Genomic DNA, 17084 nt, shown 5'->3' with positions numbered 1-17084 from the left:
AGACACCAGACAGACTCCCAGCAAGTTTAACTCCTTTACCCTTGTATCCTGGGGATGGCATTTAAGGTGACACACAGAGCCACGTCAGCCTGCTATTGCCCAGGAAAACACTGAACAACCACACCAGAAAAATATATCAGCTTGGAAATAATGAAGAGATGAATGCTGGAGGAATTGAAAAACCTAGGAAATAGACTTCTTTTCTTTCTCAAATACAAGACTGGAACACTAGAGATATAAATTCCATACAAGCATCCAAAACCAGTCTGAGAATGAAAGAGAATGGAGAACAGGATTTCAACACTTGCTAGTAAACAAGAGAAAAAAGACCAAGTTGTCCAGCTCTCTGAAAATGAATTTTCAGATGCAGCAGAAAACATGTGTTCTGTGTACAGAAAGCTGGATCTGAGTTCAGAGTCCAGGAAAACTGCCTTAATCCTAAATCCAGGACTCTTCTGAGGCTGGGGTGTGATGGCAGAGCATCACTGGATAGACAGTGTGTGCTTACTAAGGCTTTAAGAACATTTCCTGGAAACTTTCAAGATTGGGATAGGAAAAATCAAGATGAGAGAAACATTGTACAGAAAAAGTTCCAGCAGAACAGCAGTAAGAATAAAAACCAAAGAAGACAGACCAAGAAAAAATCCAAAACACAAGGAGTTGAGAGTAGCAGTGAAGATACAACGAGAAGTGTGACAGAAGGAAGGGAGGGAGGATTGAAGAGCAAGATCAAATGAAGCATTCTTCATGGGAAAAGAACCTTCCTTGCAACTCTGCCACACATTTGCCTAACAACTTTTATCCCTTACATCTCAGTACACTGTGACAGGGAAGATGTTTCTCACTCTGGCTAGAAGTCTAGCTAGACAATGCATGGGACTTATAATTTATTCTGTTTTAATACATAAATTTTTTTAAGACTTCTTATTAATACACAGATGAAGGACTGTTCTTGTCATTACAACTAAGAGCAGCAAAGTTCCAGACCTCCAGCAATACTGGCCTCACTTGGGCTGGTGTAACTCAAGGATGAGAATACAAAGTTCAACCCTGGGGCAAAATCAGATACCTATCATGAACAGGATTTACCATGGGGCTGTTTGATACCTAATAGCACTTCAGAATGCACTAAGCATTGCAGCCCATTAACATCCCATTCAGCTGCTGCAGAGAAATTCAAAACCCAAGAGCAGCCCTAACACTTGCACCTCCTTCATGTTTCTACCCCAGGAACTCTTGCCAGGTTAGCACTATTTTTTAGGGTGCAGTTAATTATTAACAACACTCCTAAACAGACAAGAGCTCCTGTACACAGTTATATCACAACTAAAATTCTTCTTTACAGCTTCTCAGCTGAGAGAACTCAGAAGTACTATCAGACAACAAAACTTTAACCTTTGCCACCCTGATACGACCTTGGATTTTGTCTGTTATAGAAGGACTACATCTCTTTTTCTGATGGATAAACTTTAAAATTCCATTGCAGAACTGATCTCTTCACTGGGTTACCACAGTTTCTCTCAATTTCTCACACAACATCTGGTCCTGGCTGGATTACATAAAGCCAGCCACAGAGATACACATCCCACACTAACTTACAGGTATGGATGTGGACAGCTAACTCCTCTCTTGAGGTTCACTATCTCCTTCTTTGCACTTTGTTTCAGAGAAATCAATTGCAAAATTGAAGGACAAGGAGGTAGGCAGAAAAGTCAGAGCAAGTCAAACTTCAAACAATTCCTTCAACACTCACTGACACCAGCTTGAAGTTTATGGGACTCTAAAAAGCAGTATCTCCACAGGAAGTTATCAGAACATCTCTGAAGTTACACTGATGGCACAAGATGGCACATGTTAGCTTACTGCTCCTTACTCTGTGTGTAGAAAGGTGCTACATACAAATAAGACACCAATTACTATTTTTATCATGCTCCTCTTTAGAGCCTATCAAATACTGCATGCTCAGCATAGCACAAAAAGACCCCAAAGCCTTTTTGCTTTGCTAAAACTAGTCTTTTTAAAAAATATTGTCTCATAGGGCTCATTAAACTTACTCTATGAACATCTGGAGAGAAAACTAAGGGACAATGAAGAGTATATGGCTATTAAAACCTCAGTTTTAATGATTTACTTTAAGACTAAGAGCAAAAGAAGAGAGTAAAAGGGTAGAAGGAATTATTAGAATATCTAGGATTTTCCAAAACCAAATTAAGAATAACAACTGTCAAACTGGTTAAAAACCTGAATTTTTTCATTCCACATGGTAAGATATTTAAGATTTCTACCAACAGTTTTCCGCACATTCCAATTAAACAACATAGTATTATCTAAAACAAAATAGTCTTAAAATAGCTTATCAGATAAACATTCATTTGTTCCTCATTCATGCAGCTCTCCTCTTTGCAGCCTCATTTAATCAAATATTATGCTAAGTGACCTTTACAATTCAGAGTAAGCAACCATTTTTATAAAGGAATTAACACAACACGTAAACTCCACAACACATGCATATTTCAGGAACTCCTGGATGCCCTAAGATATTTAAAAGGTATACCACAAAGCCACGCTGCCAACTGCTCATCAGCCACCCGGGATGTTTTCTGACTGTTCCTTTTGCCTCCCTTCCGAGTTCCTGATTTCAGATTTTTTCCTGTGCTTTCTGGTGAAGGCTCCTCAAGAGGACTTTTACAGTAAGGATGATCTAGTAATTTTGAACTAAAAATGTCCAAGTTTAAGGAGCCTTCTACTTCCATCTGGCTAGAGCTGTCCTCATTCTGTGTCAGCTCCATGGAGAAAGGTCCATTTGCAAAATTATCACTGACATCAGAATCCTGCAATGAGGATTGCAACAGTGTCATTCCATCTACACCCACAACCTCCTTGGATTCTGCACCATCTTGATCCGAAACAGCAATTTCTTTTCCTGTCACAGAGACGACAATGTCAGAGCAATGATCCTCTGCCAGAGCCCCGTTGGTCTCCACCTGGTGCAAGGTTTCAGCCTCTGGAGAAGCTCTAAGATGCAGTTCTGGTGGGACAGCATCCACACTGCCATCCTGCCCTCTGGATGCTGGATCCTCAGAGCAGGGCTCAGCAGGCACATCCTGTGTGTGGCAGATCTGGGGTGCACATATTTCGCTCTCCGCTCCTAGAGATTTGGGTGTATTATTGTTCATATCTGATAAGCGGTACCGCTTCCAAAGACGCTTACTTTTAGATTTCCAGGAGGAAAACAAATTACACAATCCACTTTCAAAATCCTGCTGAAGTGTTTCTTGATGGTCCCTTGTAACTTTCTGCACCCACCTTCGCTTGATTTTTCTTAATTTGCAAGTCTTGCCTCTTGCTCGAAATTTCGGGAATTTTATGATTCTATACCGAAACCTAACCATAGAAAGTTTCTTATGCATCATAAATAAAAATCTCTTTTTTACAGTATGATGGTTAAATTTGGACCTCTTTAGAGCTGTCAAGGGGCCACAAGTTCCATTCCACTCCCTTTGCAACAGCATTTCCTTTTACAGTTGTTTTAAAACTACCAGGACTGTGTTGCCCTCATCATTATTGCTCTTCTCCCCGCTATAGACAAAACTACCTTTCTTTACAGGTAAGGCAGCACCTTCCAGCCAGCCACATGAGACATAATGGATATGGCCAGAGATGCTATTGAAAACAGCAACAGTTTCAAATTCTTCATTCAAGGGATCTTCACTCTGAAAGGATTCATTGTTGAGTTTCCTTACTGCTTCTCCAGACAAGCTTGATAGGAACAGGATCCTTTTGCTCTCAGTAGTTTTGTAACTACTGCAACAGTCGTTTTTGGACTGGTTTCTGCACTTAGAAGCACACCAGGAGCCCACCTGCTTTGGAGCTCAAGTTTCTTCCTTCTGCACTGTTTGTTGTGATTTAAGGTCACAAATAGCTGAGCACTCTGTCTTCTCTTCTAAGTAAGGAAAACTTGCTTTTGGAAGCAGTATTTCCCAAGCTTCCCAAAAACAGTGGTCCATCTTCCAGACTGGGCCAGCAGCTGACTGCTTTGCCAAAGCAAATGTCTTCTATGGCTTTTCATTTTTCTGCTGCATTATAATCTTCAAAAACAGCTGAAAGAATAAGGGAAATTATTTCAGAGTTATCTGGACTGTAACATAATAGCAAAACACTAAGGCCCCATGCCTATCTAAAATTCCACTCCTCCTCACAACCCCACATTCCCTAAGATATTTTCACTTCCACCAAAAGGAAAAACAAGTCACAGTTGCAGTGGCTCAGTGTGTAAACCGGCTTTGCCCATTTACCTTCCCTAGAGGTAGAGCAATAAACAGGTAATTCCCACCCATCCCATGCTCCCCATATGCAATTCACGACTCTAGCCTGAGGTTAAACCTCTCTCACTGCCTATGCCCAGGGCAAGCACAGTTAACCAGCTTGCCTCAAAAGGCTTTTGAAAAACAAAACTTTGAAGTCCAAGTTATCAAAAAGCATGTGCAGGTACCCCACCCCATCAGCCCTGTACAAAGGAGCCCTTACTCTTGTGCAATAAACGTGATCAGGCTCTGAAAACACAAGCTCACAAAGTTTTCCTTTAAAGGAACAGCAAAACACAAACACCCACAGAAATTGATTCTCTGACTAGATAAAGAATGACACAGTTTACTCCCGAAGTAATTGCTCTATATTTACAGCAACACGTCATTCTATGTGACACCACCAGTATCAGTTTCTATAATCAGTGTTTATCTTTGCATTAACAAAGCAGTACCAATGCAGCACAGCAGCTAATCTTAAAAATTCCTTTCCCCACTAAAAAACCTGCATCTCAAAGTGTTCAATAAGGATATATCTGAGATTACACAAGCATGTAAAGCATGCAGTAATATCTGTTTATCTTCACTAAGTAGTTAAAAATATTAATGAAAAATTAGAAGAGTCCAGAAACACAAGGGGAAGGCAAAAGCAGCACACTCAACATGGGATGCTTCATGTAAATTGCCCCACCCTCACCATGTACATCCCATCCCGTATTTTACAAGTTTGCAATTTTCTCAAGTTCAGAAAAGGACTTTGTCCTGCCCCTTTAAAATTATTCTGACTTACAGACCATTATAGCAAATTTTGCCTTAGCCATGTCTGCCCTAATCATTAGACATAGGCATGTATAGCTCAAAGTAAAGGAGTCTATAGACTCTATAAATGAAAATAAAATATTAACGATTAGACTTTTAAGGCAAGTATGAATGACACCAGCAAATCCAGGTATTCAAAGTCTGATTAAGAAGCTCCTCTGCATTTTTCACTCTACTCAGACACAAACAGCAGTTTAGAAAGCACAGCTTAACAGTATAGAAGAACTGCAACAGGGCCTGGCTCTTTTGTAACCCTCTATTACTCACCACACAACTCAGTTATCAGAAAAATCAGGACATAACATCTCATCACACAAATTTTCTTGTACTTGCTCATCTAGAACTTCCCTATTTCTCTACCCTAAATGCAGTTTACTGCAGATGTCTGCTTTTCCACTACAAACTCTCTGTGTCTGTCTCTTGTGTGTAGCATCTACAAAACATTCCTTGAGTGGCCTCAGTAAACATCAGCCAAACCACAGGCTTGCTAGGACAGCTTATTCCAGTCACATTTCATCCAGGTAAAACAAACAAACCCAGGCAAATCTCAACATTCTCAACAGAGCTCCATACACAAGGGGCTTCTGCCAACACAGCAAGTGTTGAGCACTCCAAGGACAGAAGAGCAGATGAAGGCAAGGGTTTAATCCTCTCAGGCTCTGCAATAGGTGCCACATACCTGGCAGTTTTTAAGAACACTTCTGAACAATTTGGAGTCATCACCTTTCTCCTTGCTCTCCCACAGCCAAGCTCAGAAGCCTCCACAGACACTGCCTCAGACATAGAAAAAGGCTTTCTGAATGGCCATGGAGCTGAAATTCCAACAGCTGCCACTGCTCTGCCCATAGGAGACTGAACTCATGATCACATCAGCAAAAATACTGAAATCAGATTCTAGCAAGGGCAAGTCCTGGTAACAAAAAGGACCCAAGGCAAACCTGAACAAGGGTGATGCCACAGTTTCAACATAATTGCAACAGCATGGGAATAGATAATTTGCTCATTGGTGTAATGGAATCCAGCTGCTTAAAACTGCAACAAAGGAAGATGTTAGGAAAGCTACTCTCCCTACCTGTTCTTCTGATTAATTTTTAACTTAGATAATTTTAAAAAAGCTTTAATTATAACTTAGAGGATTAAAAAATATTTCATGTTTGTTTGGGATGCCCACACCAATTTCTTCACTTTATACAAGTTTTCTGTACAAAAAAAGTTTCTCCTTATAGTGCAAATAAAGTTTAAGTAAGCCATTTAATCCAAGCAAAGTTTTCTTCCCCTCCCCTCTCCCTTTTCAAACATGATCAGTTTTGTCTGGATCCCCTTAAAGTGAAGGCCTCCAAAGAGCAGTTAATCCCAGTCCTAGGAGCTGAAACAGTGCCTTTTCTAACAGCAGTGTTACTTAGAGTGACAAAAGATAATCCATATGCAAATATTTAATTCAAGATGATTATTAAAGAATTTACTTTACACCAGTGCTACAGGGGTATCACTAGGTTTACCCACCACCATAAACCAGCAAGACAAAAAGGCAGCTTAGAAGTGCACTGCTAGAAAAGGAACTGAAGTGAGCAATGTAAAACCACACACAAAGCAAGCACTGCCCAAAGTTTAAGGATCTGAAGTGAAATATTTGCCCCATTCATTAACACAGATGAAAAACCTCTGAACTGAGGAACTTGCACCATATCAGAGTTGTCTGGCAGGTCAGCAGAGGTAGCCAGGTTTCTGTGCTGTGCTGGGTGACTGCACAGGGATGCTGCCAGTTCTACACCAGTAAACCTCAAACTCAAAAAGCCCAAAATGTACACGTCCCCAAGACCAAAAGTGAAAGGAATTTACCATAACTCACCCCTTTAGCTGTGTTTGACATACCATCTGCAAATGGTTAAATATTAAAAGTCCTAATCTCTTTTGCACTGGATGAAGAAAACCCCAGACTGTTACACCTCTATATTAATGGCAGATTCTGATTACAGATTTGCTTTATACTCAAATTTTAAAAAATATATTTGGGAACCACTCAGTTTTCAGAATGCTTATCCCAAGAGCTCTGGTAAGCTACAAGCAAACAAGTTGACATCAAGCACTGTGCACTTGCATGGGAATGGAGGAACATGAGGCCCTCGATCCTTTATGAGTAACAAATTCAGTGCACACACATACATACTGTATTTTCCTTAGATCAATCAGCAGATTGCTCCATTTCCAACTTATATGGCTGCAACTTACATCACCTTCAGTGGAGTACTCTAAAAGATATTTTACATTTGTATCTTTCACCCATTATAAGCCTCTTAGTTTGATCACCCATTAGTCCTTGGCAGTCCTACTATCTTTGACAGTTTTAGAGACCCCAGGTTTTAACTGAAAAGCAAATAAATGGGGAAAGCAGTCCCAGCAAATGCTGCTACCAAAAGTAGCAGACCACAGAAACCTTTTATCCACACAAGTGCAGAACAAACCCACAGCACTGCAGAAGAGCTGCTCCTTCCTTCATGCTTAGAACACCACAACCATCTAGGACTGTGTCAGGGTGCCCAGTGGATCAAGAGACACACGGAAGTTCTTCTGTTAAAGAAGCTTGTTTTTAAGAACATCAGCAATATAAATAAAGCAAACAGCTTTGAGTGTGGCCTTGTGCAAGCAGGAGTAACTCATACATCACCTGCTCCCATGGGAGGCATTTTTACAAGATCCAGAGTTCAGCCTTTCCCAGTGGGCAGCTCCCAAGGACAGGAGGTAAGGAGGAAAGAGAAAGCCAGCCTGAGACTATGGTGTGCAGCTGAGATATGCTGTGCAAGAAGATGCCCTCCCTCCCCCAAGCAAGATCCAAAATTGGAAAGAGAGAGAGGAAGCTGGAGAAGGTTGTCTCTCTTCAAACCACCACGTGGCCAGAGCTAAGCTGATAAGGCTAGGAAGTCTGAAATTACTCAATTAGCACATGCAAAAGCAGACTCACAGTACTGGCAACTATCCCTTCTTCTCTTTCTTTCCTGATCAGCACAGATCTGTTGAGTGTTAAGCAAGCATTTTGCCCCAGGGTGAAGCAAGCCCTCGGGAAAGGCACTTTGACACAACATAACTCATTAGCACAAGAGCATACAGAAATAGCCAAAGTCCGAAGTTACTGACTCAGAGGAACACAGCGGGACACGCAGCTGGTGACCTCATGGTCACACTGCAAGGCTTCAACTCCTACAGTCGCCATGGACTCTTCTCTCAGCCAGCACTTCTGGGAACTCACAGCCTCACCTAGCTGGTACACAACTACTAGATTTATTTCTGGCAAGATGATAGAATTTACTTAAAGAAACATCCTCCTTTAGGCTAAATTAGATTAATGGAGAGATGTATATTAGGTAACAGAACTTTCTGAAAGTGTCACAAATCAGAGATGAAAATTTTCTAGCATAAAGAACCCAAAGATCCTTTTGTATCAGCAAAGCATAAAGATATAAATACTTTTTAATCTCCAGCCTTTAGTTTGATTTTAATGATATGTGACTCAAGCTTTGTGCCTTCCTTCCTGAATACCTCTGCAAGGCAGAAGCATGGAAGTAGCTGAAACAAAGTCCATCAAACTTTGCTGTCCAAGCTCTGTGACGGGAACAGAAACTGGCATTTCATCTGAGGTCCTTGAGTGTGTCTGAGGTCAAGGGTCTCAAAGTCTTGATGCTTTCTGAAGGCCTTCCTTGAGAGAGAGAGTGTATTTCCACAAGTATTAAACACATTTTCCTGTAGCTTTTAAAAATTATTTTTCTTCTTGTGTTAGCAACACGAAAAGATAAGAGGAGGGTATTACCAAAGGCAATCTATCTCTCTTCTGAGCTAGAAGTCTGGACTAGAGCAAGTGGAGTTTGGGAAGGTAGGGCACATTAGTGAAACGCAGCCTTTAGCTGAAGCACATCTGTGCAGCGCCTGTGCCGTGGCTCAGCAGCCACAGCTGCTGCTGCTGCCCTGTCCCGGCCAGCACAGCTTGGAAGGGCTGAGGGAGGGGAGAGACAACAGCACTGGAACAGACAAGCTGTGCTTACACTGCAGAGACTGGGAGTCCCAGGGAGAAGGCAGCTTGGGGCAGCGGGGTCGAGAGCCCAATGATGGTGAAACAAAGCTCTTGCAACACCTGAAAATTCCTTTCTACAGCCTCCCGACCCCATCAACGCCCCGGCTCTCTCAGCAGGTACTCAGGGCGAGCCTCCCCGTGCCGCCCAGGGCACGGCGAGCCTGGATTCCCCCCGATTCCCGCCGGCCCGGCCACGGCCCCGCGGCAGCCCCGGGCCAGGGGCGGGCAGGGCAGGAGGCCGGAGCGCAGGGAGGGCCGGAAGGCAGCGCGGCCACACGCGGCTCCCCGCGGCCTCCGCCCGCCGCCGCGCCGCGCCGACAGCGCCCGGGCCCCGCCGCTCCTCGGGCCGAGCTCCGGGCGGGCCGGGACCGCCGCCCGCCGCCCCCCGCTCACCTCTGCCCGCGGCGCCGCCCGGCTCAGCCCGGCCGCCGCCTGGGCCGCGCTCCGCCCCCGCCGCTGTGGGCCGGAGCTGCGCCGGCGCCGCCGCGTCAGCCCTGCGACGGGCGGGAGCGCCGGGCGGCTCCGCGGGCAGGGCCGGGCCCGGCCCCTCCCGCCCCGCCGTGCCCGCTCCCCCTCCTGCTCCCCGCGGAGCCCCGCGGGCAGTGAGAGCTGCCGTGCCAAGGGGACCTGGGGCCGCCGCTGTGCCCGGGAACGGCCGCGGAAATAAGACACTTAAAAATGCCAACCTGACTTTTTAAAATAAACCGTTAATTAATGTCTCGGTCTGTGGAAGTGCTTCTCAAAAACCCAATTTGCAAAATAAGAAACTCAACAACCTGACCTTTTAAAATAAGCCATTAATTAATATCTCGATATATGTAAGTGCTGCTAAAATCCCCGAATTCAAAAGTTCTGCTGTTAACTCTGGTCCCAGCAGTCTGGCAGAGCCGGTTCTTCGAGGCAGGGCTCGTTTCTCCATGTGCTCGCCCGGCATCCTGCGGCCGGGGAAGAAGGGACCGGCCGGTTTAACTTCTGTGCTGCATTTTACAGAGACATGATGGAAATGGGAAGTGTTCCAAAACCATTGCATTCTTCTTGCTGGGTGGAGAAAGGTTACACTTCCTCTCACTTGGTATCCGCTGTGAGAAGAAGCTGAAAGAATTTCTCCAAATAAAAGAAACCAGTGAAGCAGGGATGATTGGGAAACAGCCATGTTGCATCGTTTTCTGCTATGGCTTTGCACGAGGTGAACTATTTTGTGATCATGCAGTATTCATTATGCTGTGCATTCCTTCAGGAATTACAGTATCCAGGCTGTGGGTTGTGAAATGCTGTAACAAAGAAATTTAAAAAAAGAAGGGATAGAGAAGACAATGGGGTGATGCAACAAACAAAACAGCAAAGTCCATGCCAGGCTGAAAGTTGCTGGCTTTTATCTGTTTGAAAAAAATCCAGCCTGGCTCTCCTGTTAAATACAGGGCTTTCCTAAGCAACCGCTTGTTCTTCCTGAACAGTAAATCCAGCTAAAGATGGGCTAAACAGTTTCAGACCAACAGGATGAGTCCTCTGGCCTTTATGAAACACACAGTAAACAGGGTGCACAGGGCAAGACTCAGGCCATGAAGCTAAAACAGGAATATAATAAATGGAAAGAGGATTCCTCCCCCAATCCATCTGAGTGCTGCAGAGCTCTCTGCACCATGGCCTGACCCAGGAGATCATTAGTACACTCTACATCAGGCACTTGAGACACATAAATGGGAGACCAAGTTCATGAGACCCTCTTAAAAAATCATATTTGACTTTTTAAATGTGGGGTTTTATAAGCCTTCTGGTTTTGCCTATGAGGATCAGCCTTATCACACGTTCCTGCTTCCTCCCTGTCCGTGAGGGCTAATAGCAGATCTTTAAAAACTGGAAGCTGAGATTCTCAGATGAGTAAGATGCCTGTAAACACCGAGGCTTTATGGAATGCCTGAAAAACATGAGACTTGTGAAAATGAATAAATAAATAAAAGCCAGACTTGGCAATGCTGACAGAAAGGAGTGAATACCAACTGCATTACGGTAACATTTTTGTGGCCAAACTTGCAGCCTCAATGTTTTAATGATGGCAGCCTTTACTGCATTTAACAGAAGCCTGGATTTGATTCTTTCAGAATAAAAGGGCTTTTGAATGCTCTGTAAAGGCAGTTTCCTGACTTCATTGATCGCTGACACAAACACCAGAATTAAATCTCCTACATCTTGAGCTAAAGCAACAATCCCATTAATTTGGAGAGCAGTGGGCTTGTACAGGAAGCAGTTGCTGGAAGAGGACATGCAGCATGAGCTGAACCAGTTGGCTGTTCTCTGTGTCTCATGTCGCCAAGCAAGAACAGGGCCAAGGTAAATCTCCATATAACCATGTTTTATTTGGAGGCTGCTAACAGCCAGTCTGAGTTCATGAAGGAATGTGAATAGCCACATCAGGAAACTCAGCAAGAGATTATTCGAACTGGCAGGGTTTTAGAAGGAAAATTAAATTTGCTCTTTGTTGTCCCTGCCTGTTTTTCCACTTCTGAATCAGAATAAAATGAAGGACCACTCCAGAGAACTTGCACATTCCTTCACATAACTCCAAGTTGTGATGTAAAGACTATGCTGGCAGAAATATCTGTAGGTCTCAGCACATACTTTCATTAAATACATGGAAAGGATTGTTGTTAAATTACAACAAAGTAAAAAAGCTTGAAAAAAGGTACGTTCACAGCAGGCGAACTCTAACCTGAACATAACCATGTACATAATGATGGAATGTGGCTACTTTTTGGCCCATGCTTTGGAAGTCTGAAGTTTTTTCAGGCCATAAGAATTTTCATGAGGTTAATCCTTCTATAGCACAGGGTTCAGGAGGTGGGAAGGAAGCAATCATATGTCAGAGGTAGCCAAGCTCCCCTGAGAGGAAACAGCCCTGCTATATAATCTTGCCTCAGTGCTTCCAGCCCCTGCCCAGTTAATGATGAGAATCTCAGTCAGCTGGAGAAGCTCTGCCCCTGCTGACCCTCCCCATGGCCATCATCCCATGAGCTCACACCCTGCCCAGGATTCTGCTGCCTCCACCCCTACTTGTTCACTTATTCCTCCCAGGACAAGTGTACAGCAGCTTCTAAAAAGAAGATCACTTCAGCATATCCCAGAAGTGAATCTTCTAGAGTTTAAACACTGATTTCTATATCACAATAAAGTAAAAGTGGAATTTCTTCCTTTCCCAAATGTAACAGACTACATAAAGCCTTATATCACTACAGCCATGTAGACCCACACAAACCTCATTAAAGGAGTTGCCAATTTTCCAGCTGCACATCTTAGCACATATGGGTTTACCCCAAAGCAAGGACTTTCCATATAATGTATGCAGCAAACTCCAAACTGGGTTTGCAAAGTGACCTGGTTAAAAACCCCCAAACCCACAACATTTTAAAGGGAGACTTCTGGTAGCTTGTTTAGGGCTACTCCATGGCCTGTACAATTCACCCACAGCAACTTCTGGCAGAGGTGGGGGTGAGGCACCTCTGACATTTTTACCACTGCAGGTTGAGGCTTTCAGTTCCTCCTCTATGATTATAACCCAATTATATAAATACAGGCAGAGCTTTTAAACCACGAAACCACCACGACTTGCACATTTACTCAGCTGCATTTAAACTATCTGTACTTTCATAATTACAACATTGACAAGGATTTCAGAGGGAAGGCTAATTTTCATGAGGGAGACAGGATGCTTAATGATGGAGAATGTGGCATTGACATCAGTATTCTGCTCCACTGCAAACTCCTAGAGTGAACCCCCATATATCTGGCATTTCAGGACAGTGCTTCCCTTACAGTGGTCACCTCCTAGCCCAGGCTGCAGGGCACAAAATGCTCCCTGTCACTTTGTGTGCAAGTCAGAATAGCTTGGGCCACCTTCAAGCAGTGGAGTGCAGATGCCCAGCGTTGTGCTGAGGAGTGAGGAGCCACACAGCCCATCAGCTCCCCTGGAGCACTGATAGCTGCCCTCTCACAGGTGGAGCAGTAAAGTCACAAATGTTCCTTGCTGCTTTTGGATGTGTTCTCAGATCTCACTCGACAGGACGCAGACAGGGCTGCTTTCCTGCTCTGTAGGTATGTTTTGAAAACAAACATTGAAGTCAATAGGCCTGAGATATAACTGGAAAAGGGACTGTGGAAGTGAAAAAAAGTCAGCCCTAACATAATGTTGAGCTTTGGACTTGCAAAATCCATAATAATATCTTGCTGTATGTCTGCACAGACCAAAGCTCATGGAGACCATGTACAGGGTATGTTTAAATGAGTTATTCCAGGTACTACAGGTAGTGTCACCATGGTACCAGCACAGGCAGCAGAGTCCACTTCTGAAACCCAGAAATGTGCAGGTAACCATTGCTATGCTCTGTAGCTCACCAGCTGCTCTGCAGGCAATAGAAAGCTAGTTCTAGGTGCAATTCCATGTGTTTATTTAAGCTGTGAAGCCAGTGGAGGAATTTCTTGCTTCCTGTCACTCTTTTTTTTCCTGCCTCTCTGTTTCCTTTCACTGTCTCCTGTTGTGCCACTACAGCTGTCCATGAGGCTCACTGGAAACTGAATGACTGAATTTATCCACATGGGGGAAACAAACCCACCCCCAAACAAACAAACAAACAAAAAAGAGAGAGAAGCAATACCCAACATTTTTTCTCTAGAGTTGCATAAGGACCACCAGAAGCAGGGGCTGAAATGGTCAAGGCTGGAAGCATAGGTGGGACTCTCCCCTGAATATGCAGAAATGGCACTAGTCCAAATGATGTTAAAGAAATAATAAACACAGTTTTTTATTTTCCAGTCAGCTGCCAATATTCTTCATTAAAACATGTTGGTTATGTTCTCTCTGGCAGTGACACACCAGGGACAAGATCTGGAAGGAGGCTGCCTCCTGGAAGTACTGCTGCTGCTCAGCATCCTACTGGTACATTTTGTCCTTTGCTTGGCAGCCAGACGTGGGACTTGCTTTTGACACTGTGCTGGCTTTCACTGATATCAGATTGTGAGGGGTTGTTTCATCAGAAACAAAAGAGTGAAGTGGAATAAAGAATAAATTAGAAGAAGGACCAAGCTGTTGTTGCAATTCCTGCAACTTGAAAGAAAAAGAGGTAAAAACCAGCAGAGATTTGATTATCAGCTTCCCCAAAGAATACTAATATTGTAATTACTGAACTCTTTCTAAAGCAGGAATAGCTACAGTTATTGCAGCACCAGAACTGTAGATGGAGAAGGATACAGAACATGCACTGTAGGACAGAAATGAGGGTGTTTCAGTTGGTGAAAATCTTTGTTATCAGGAGAGGCTGGAGAAGCTCAGACCATCCAGAGAGAAATGAGAGTGTTGGAGGAGCCTTCCTACATGTTCTCAGACCATTGAAAGGCAGCTGTGTTTATGGATTTTTCTTTGCCCAGGAGAATCCACTAAGAGAAAATAAGGTCAAATGGAACATTCAAAGTGACGTAGGCAAGAATGTCCGCCTTTTCCTGTGTGTCCTGTGAAGACATTTATGCAATATCATCTGTAGCTGGGCTGCCATACCTAAGGCTTTTGACACAGAATGAACTTTGCTTTTCAAATTAGAACTGACAAATAAAATAGACTATTCATCTCCACTCAAAAAAAAAAAAAAAAAAAAAAAAAAGAAAAAAGAAAAAAGGGAAAACAATAAAGAAAAGAAAATCGAGGCAGTATATTTGGAGCCCTGGCACTTAGAGAAAATGTTTGTGATGACAAGTTTGTTATTCAGACCTGTGCCCTTTTCCTAAGTTGAAGTTAGAAGTGAAAGGAGAATGCCCCAAACCAAACTAGGGGCCACTCCAACACAGGAACTATCATCTTATAAACAGAGGCATGGCCTGATTTAGGTATTTCAAGAGATGCAGCAGAAGATCAGCAGTTATTGTCAGCCTCTGCCTCAGAGACATAAGTTCATCCTGTGTCCTTGGACTTTTTAAAAATCAAGCAGATAATACCCTGACCACGCAGAGGATCTGAAAGTGTTCACACACAATCTCTGTTTCCATGCAGTTTCCATGCAGTCCCTGGAAGAACTGTGGAAAAAGCCAGGGGGCCACTGCCAAAAGACTGAATCTCTTTAATCTCTTCTGTATGTGTCTTTAAAATTAATGTAAACTCTCACATTAGAGTCCAATGAAAGATTCCTGTGCTGGGCTGAGTCCCAGGTGAATAAAGAACCTTGGTAGTTTGAAGCATCAATTGCTTACATTTGAAAGGTATCCAGTGTGCCTGGCTGATGGCTGGTGACTGTGAGCACTTGAACTTCATACTGATAAATGTTGCCGGTTTAAGATAATGGATTTTTGTTAATGACTGAGTCTAAAAAGGGATAACAGGTTTCATTAAGAGATTCCTTGTGATCTTTAAGTGTTCATAAAAACCCCAACCAAATAACACCCTCCCCCCCCAAAAAACTCAACCCAAACCCAAACAACACAAAAACAAAACCCAAGCAAAACCTGTACAATGTTACCAGAGTTGTTCTAGGATAAGAAATATCAGGGATCCTCCTGTGCTGAAATACAGTGGTATTAACCAAAATTGACTTTGTAAAAGGAGACATCCAGTCTGACCTTGCTACCAGGACTTCTGAAATGAACACTAAAGTATATCCTCATCCAGTGGCAAATCATCAAATCCAGATTAGATGATAAATCTTCAGGTGAAGAAACATTCCTTCTGCATTCATTATGGACACACCCAGACAGCTCCTACAAATTAAAAGTGAGGGAGAGGAATCTACCTTTACAGTTTCTTCCTTTCTTCCTTAACTTACCATCAAAGACGATGGAGAGACATCCCAGTCCAGACTCCAGGGCTCCCAGAATGGGGATGTGATAGGACACTTCAGGTGGTAGCCTCTGGACCCAAAAGATACCATCTAAGGCAGATGTTTACCCTCATGTGCAGTGCAGTCACTGGCAAAGCCCGGCCAAACCCTGATAATCAGATAATTCCCTTTTTAAAAACAGATTTCATCTCTCCTATACAATGAATATTTTCTTGGATTATGAAAACATTATGTCTATTGTTTTGAACAAAATCCTGACTCATTCTTAGTTGACCTAGTTGACCTACATTTTTAGTAGATTCTCACATTTCTGCACTGTAGTGCTGTTACTATTTACCTACAATAGTGTTATAAAAATCAAGGGTTCAACTTTTTTCAAGAAGGATACCTGTAAATATTCCTGCAGGTTTTTATGGGTGATGATCCAAATTCTGCGCTCCCTTTTCTCTGGATAGGAGGAAAAGATGTTCATTTAAATCCTATCAGATAATTATTTCAACTCACATTTCTTGAACACTTGTTTGTGGCCCAGAAGATAATGTGATTTGGAATCTTATAAAATGTGTTAAGTTGGCTTAAGAAGAGCCACATAAGGATCCCATCTAACTAACATGTTAAATTGGAATAAAGTTTGATTAACTCACAAGAAGAAAAACCACTAAATACTCCAGATTCACCCCAGTGACCAGTGAGTTACCCCAGGCTGAATTTCTGTTCAACCAAGATTTTCAAAGTTACTGAAATTCTGACTGTTGAGCAATTATTCATCTGCAGTTCTGAAGGACATTCTTCACATTCCCCACTTCTACTAAGAGCTAGTAAGTATAAAAAATGAAAGAAATAAGCAAATGAAATATTTCAGCCTCTTACCAAAACACACTAACAGCTAATCATAATGCAGTCCAGGAAGGTGCACTGCCATGATGTATTCAATAATGTGTTAAAGTTCCCATTGCAGTCAAACAAAGTCTATTGTAAGAGATTTCTAGATAGACTCCAATTAATATCACTTACAGGAGGTCCTGCTTGTCTCTGTGAGGCCAGACCAGCTGGGGCAGCCTGCTGACTGACTGCAGGGATTTTCAT

At 43.0% G+C, this 17084-nt stretch overlaps 1 protein-coding gene across 7 annotated transcripts in view; it reads right to left on the bottom strand.

Moving 5' to 3' along the window:
* Positions 1 to 17084, bottom strand: part of SENP5 (SUMO specific peptidase 5) — a 156322-nt gene that overhangs the window by 109521 nt on the left and 29717 nt on the right. For 4 of the 7 annotated variants that reach the window (XM_079314873.1, XM_079314874.1, XM_079314876.1 and 1 more), the window contains exon 1: positions 2555 to 3678. In XM_079314873.1, coding sequence (XP_079170999.1) covers positions 2555 to 3512 — 958 coding nt within the window. In that variant the 5' untranslated portion in view covers positions 3513 to 3678. Of the gene's footprint in view, positions 1 to 2554; positions 4101 to 9579; positions 9698 to 17084 lie in introns of those variants that run through there. The other 3 variants (XM_079314877.1, XM_079314879.1, XM_079314878.1) reach the window with 3 other exon arrangements.

The sequence above is a fragment of the Erithacus rubecula genome, assembly GCF_903797595.1.
Source record: "Erithacus rubecula genome assembly, chromosome: 11".
Classification (NCBI taxonomy): Eukaryota; Metazoa; Chordata; class Aves; order Passeriformes; family Muscicapidae; genus Erithacus; species Erithacus rubecula.
Note: the sequence above shows the minus strand (reverse complement) of the source record. Positions and strands in the feature narration are given on the sequence as shown.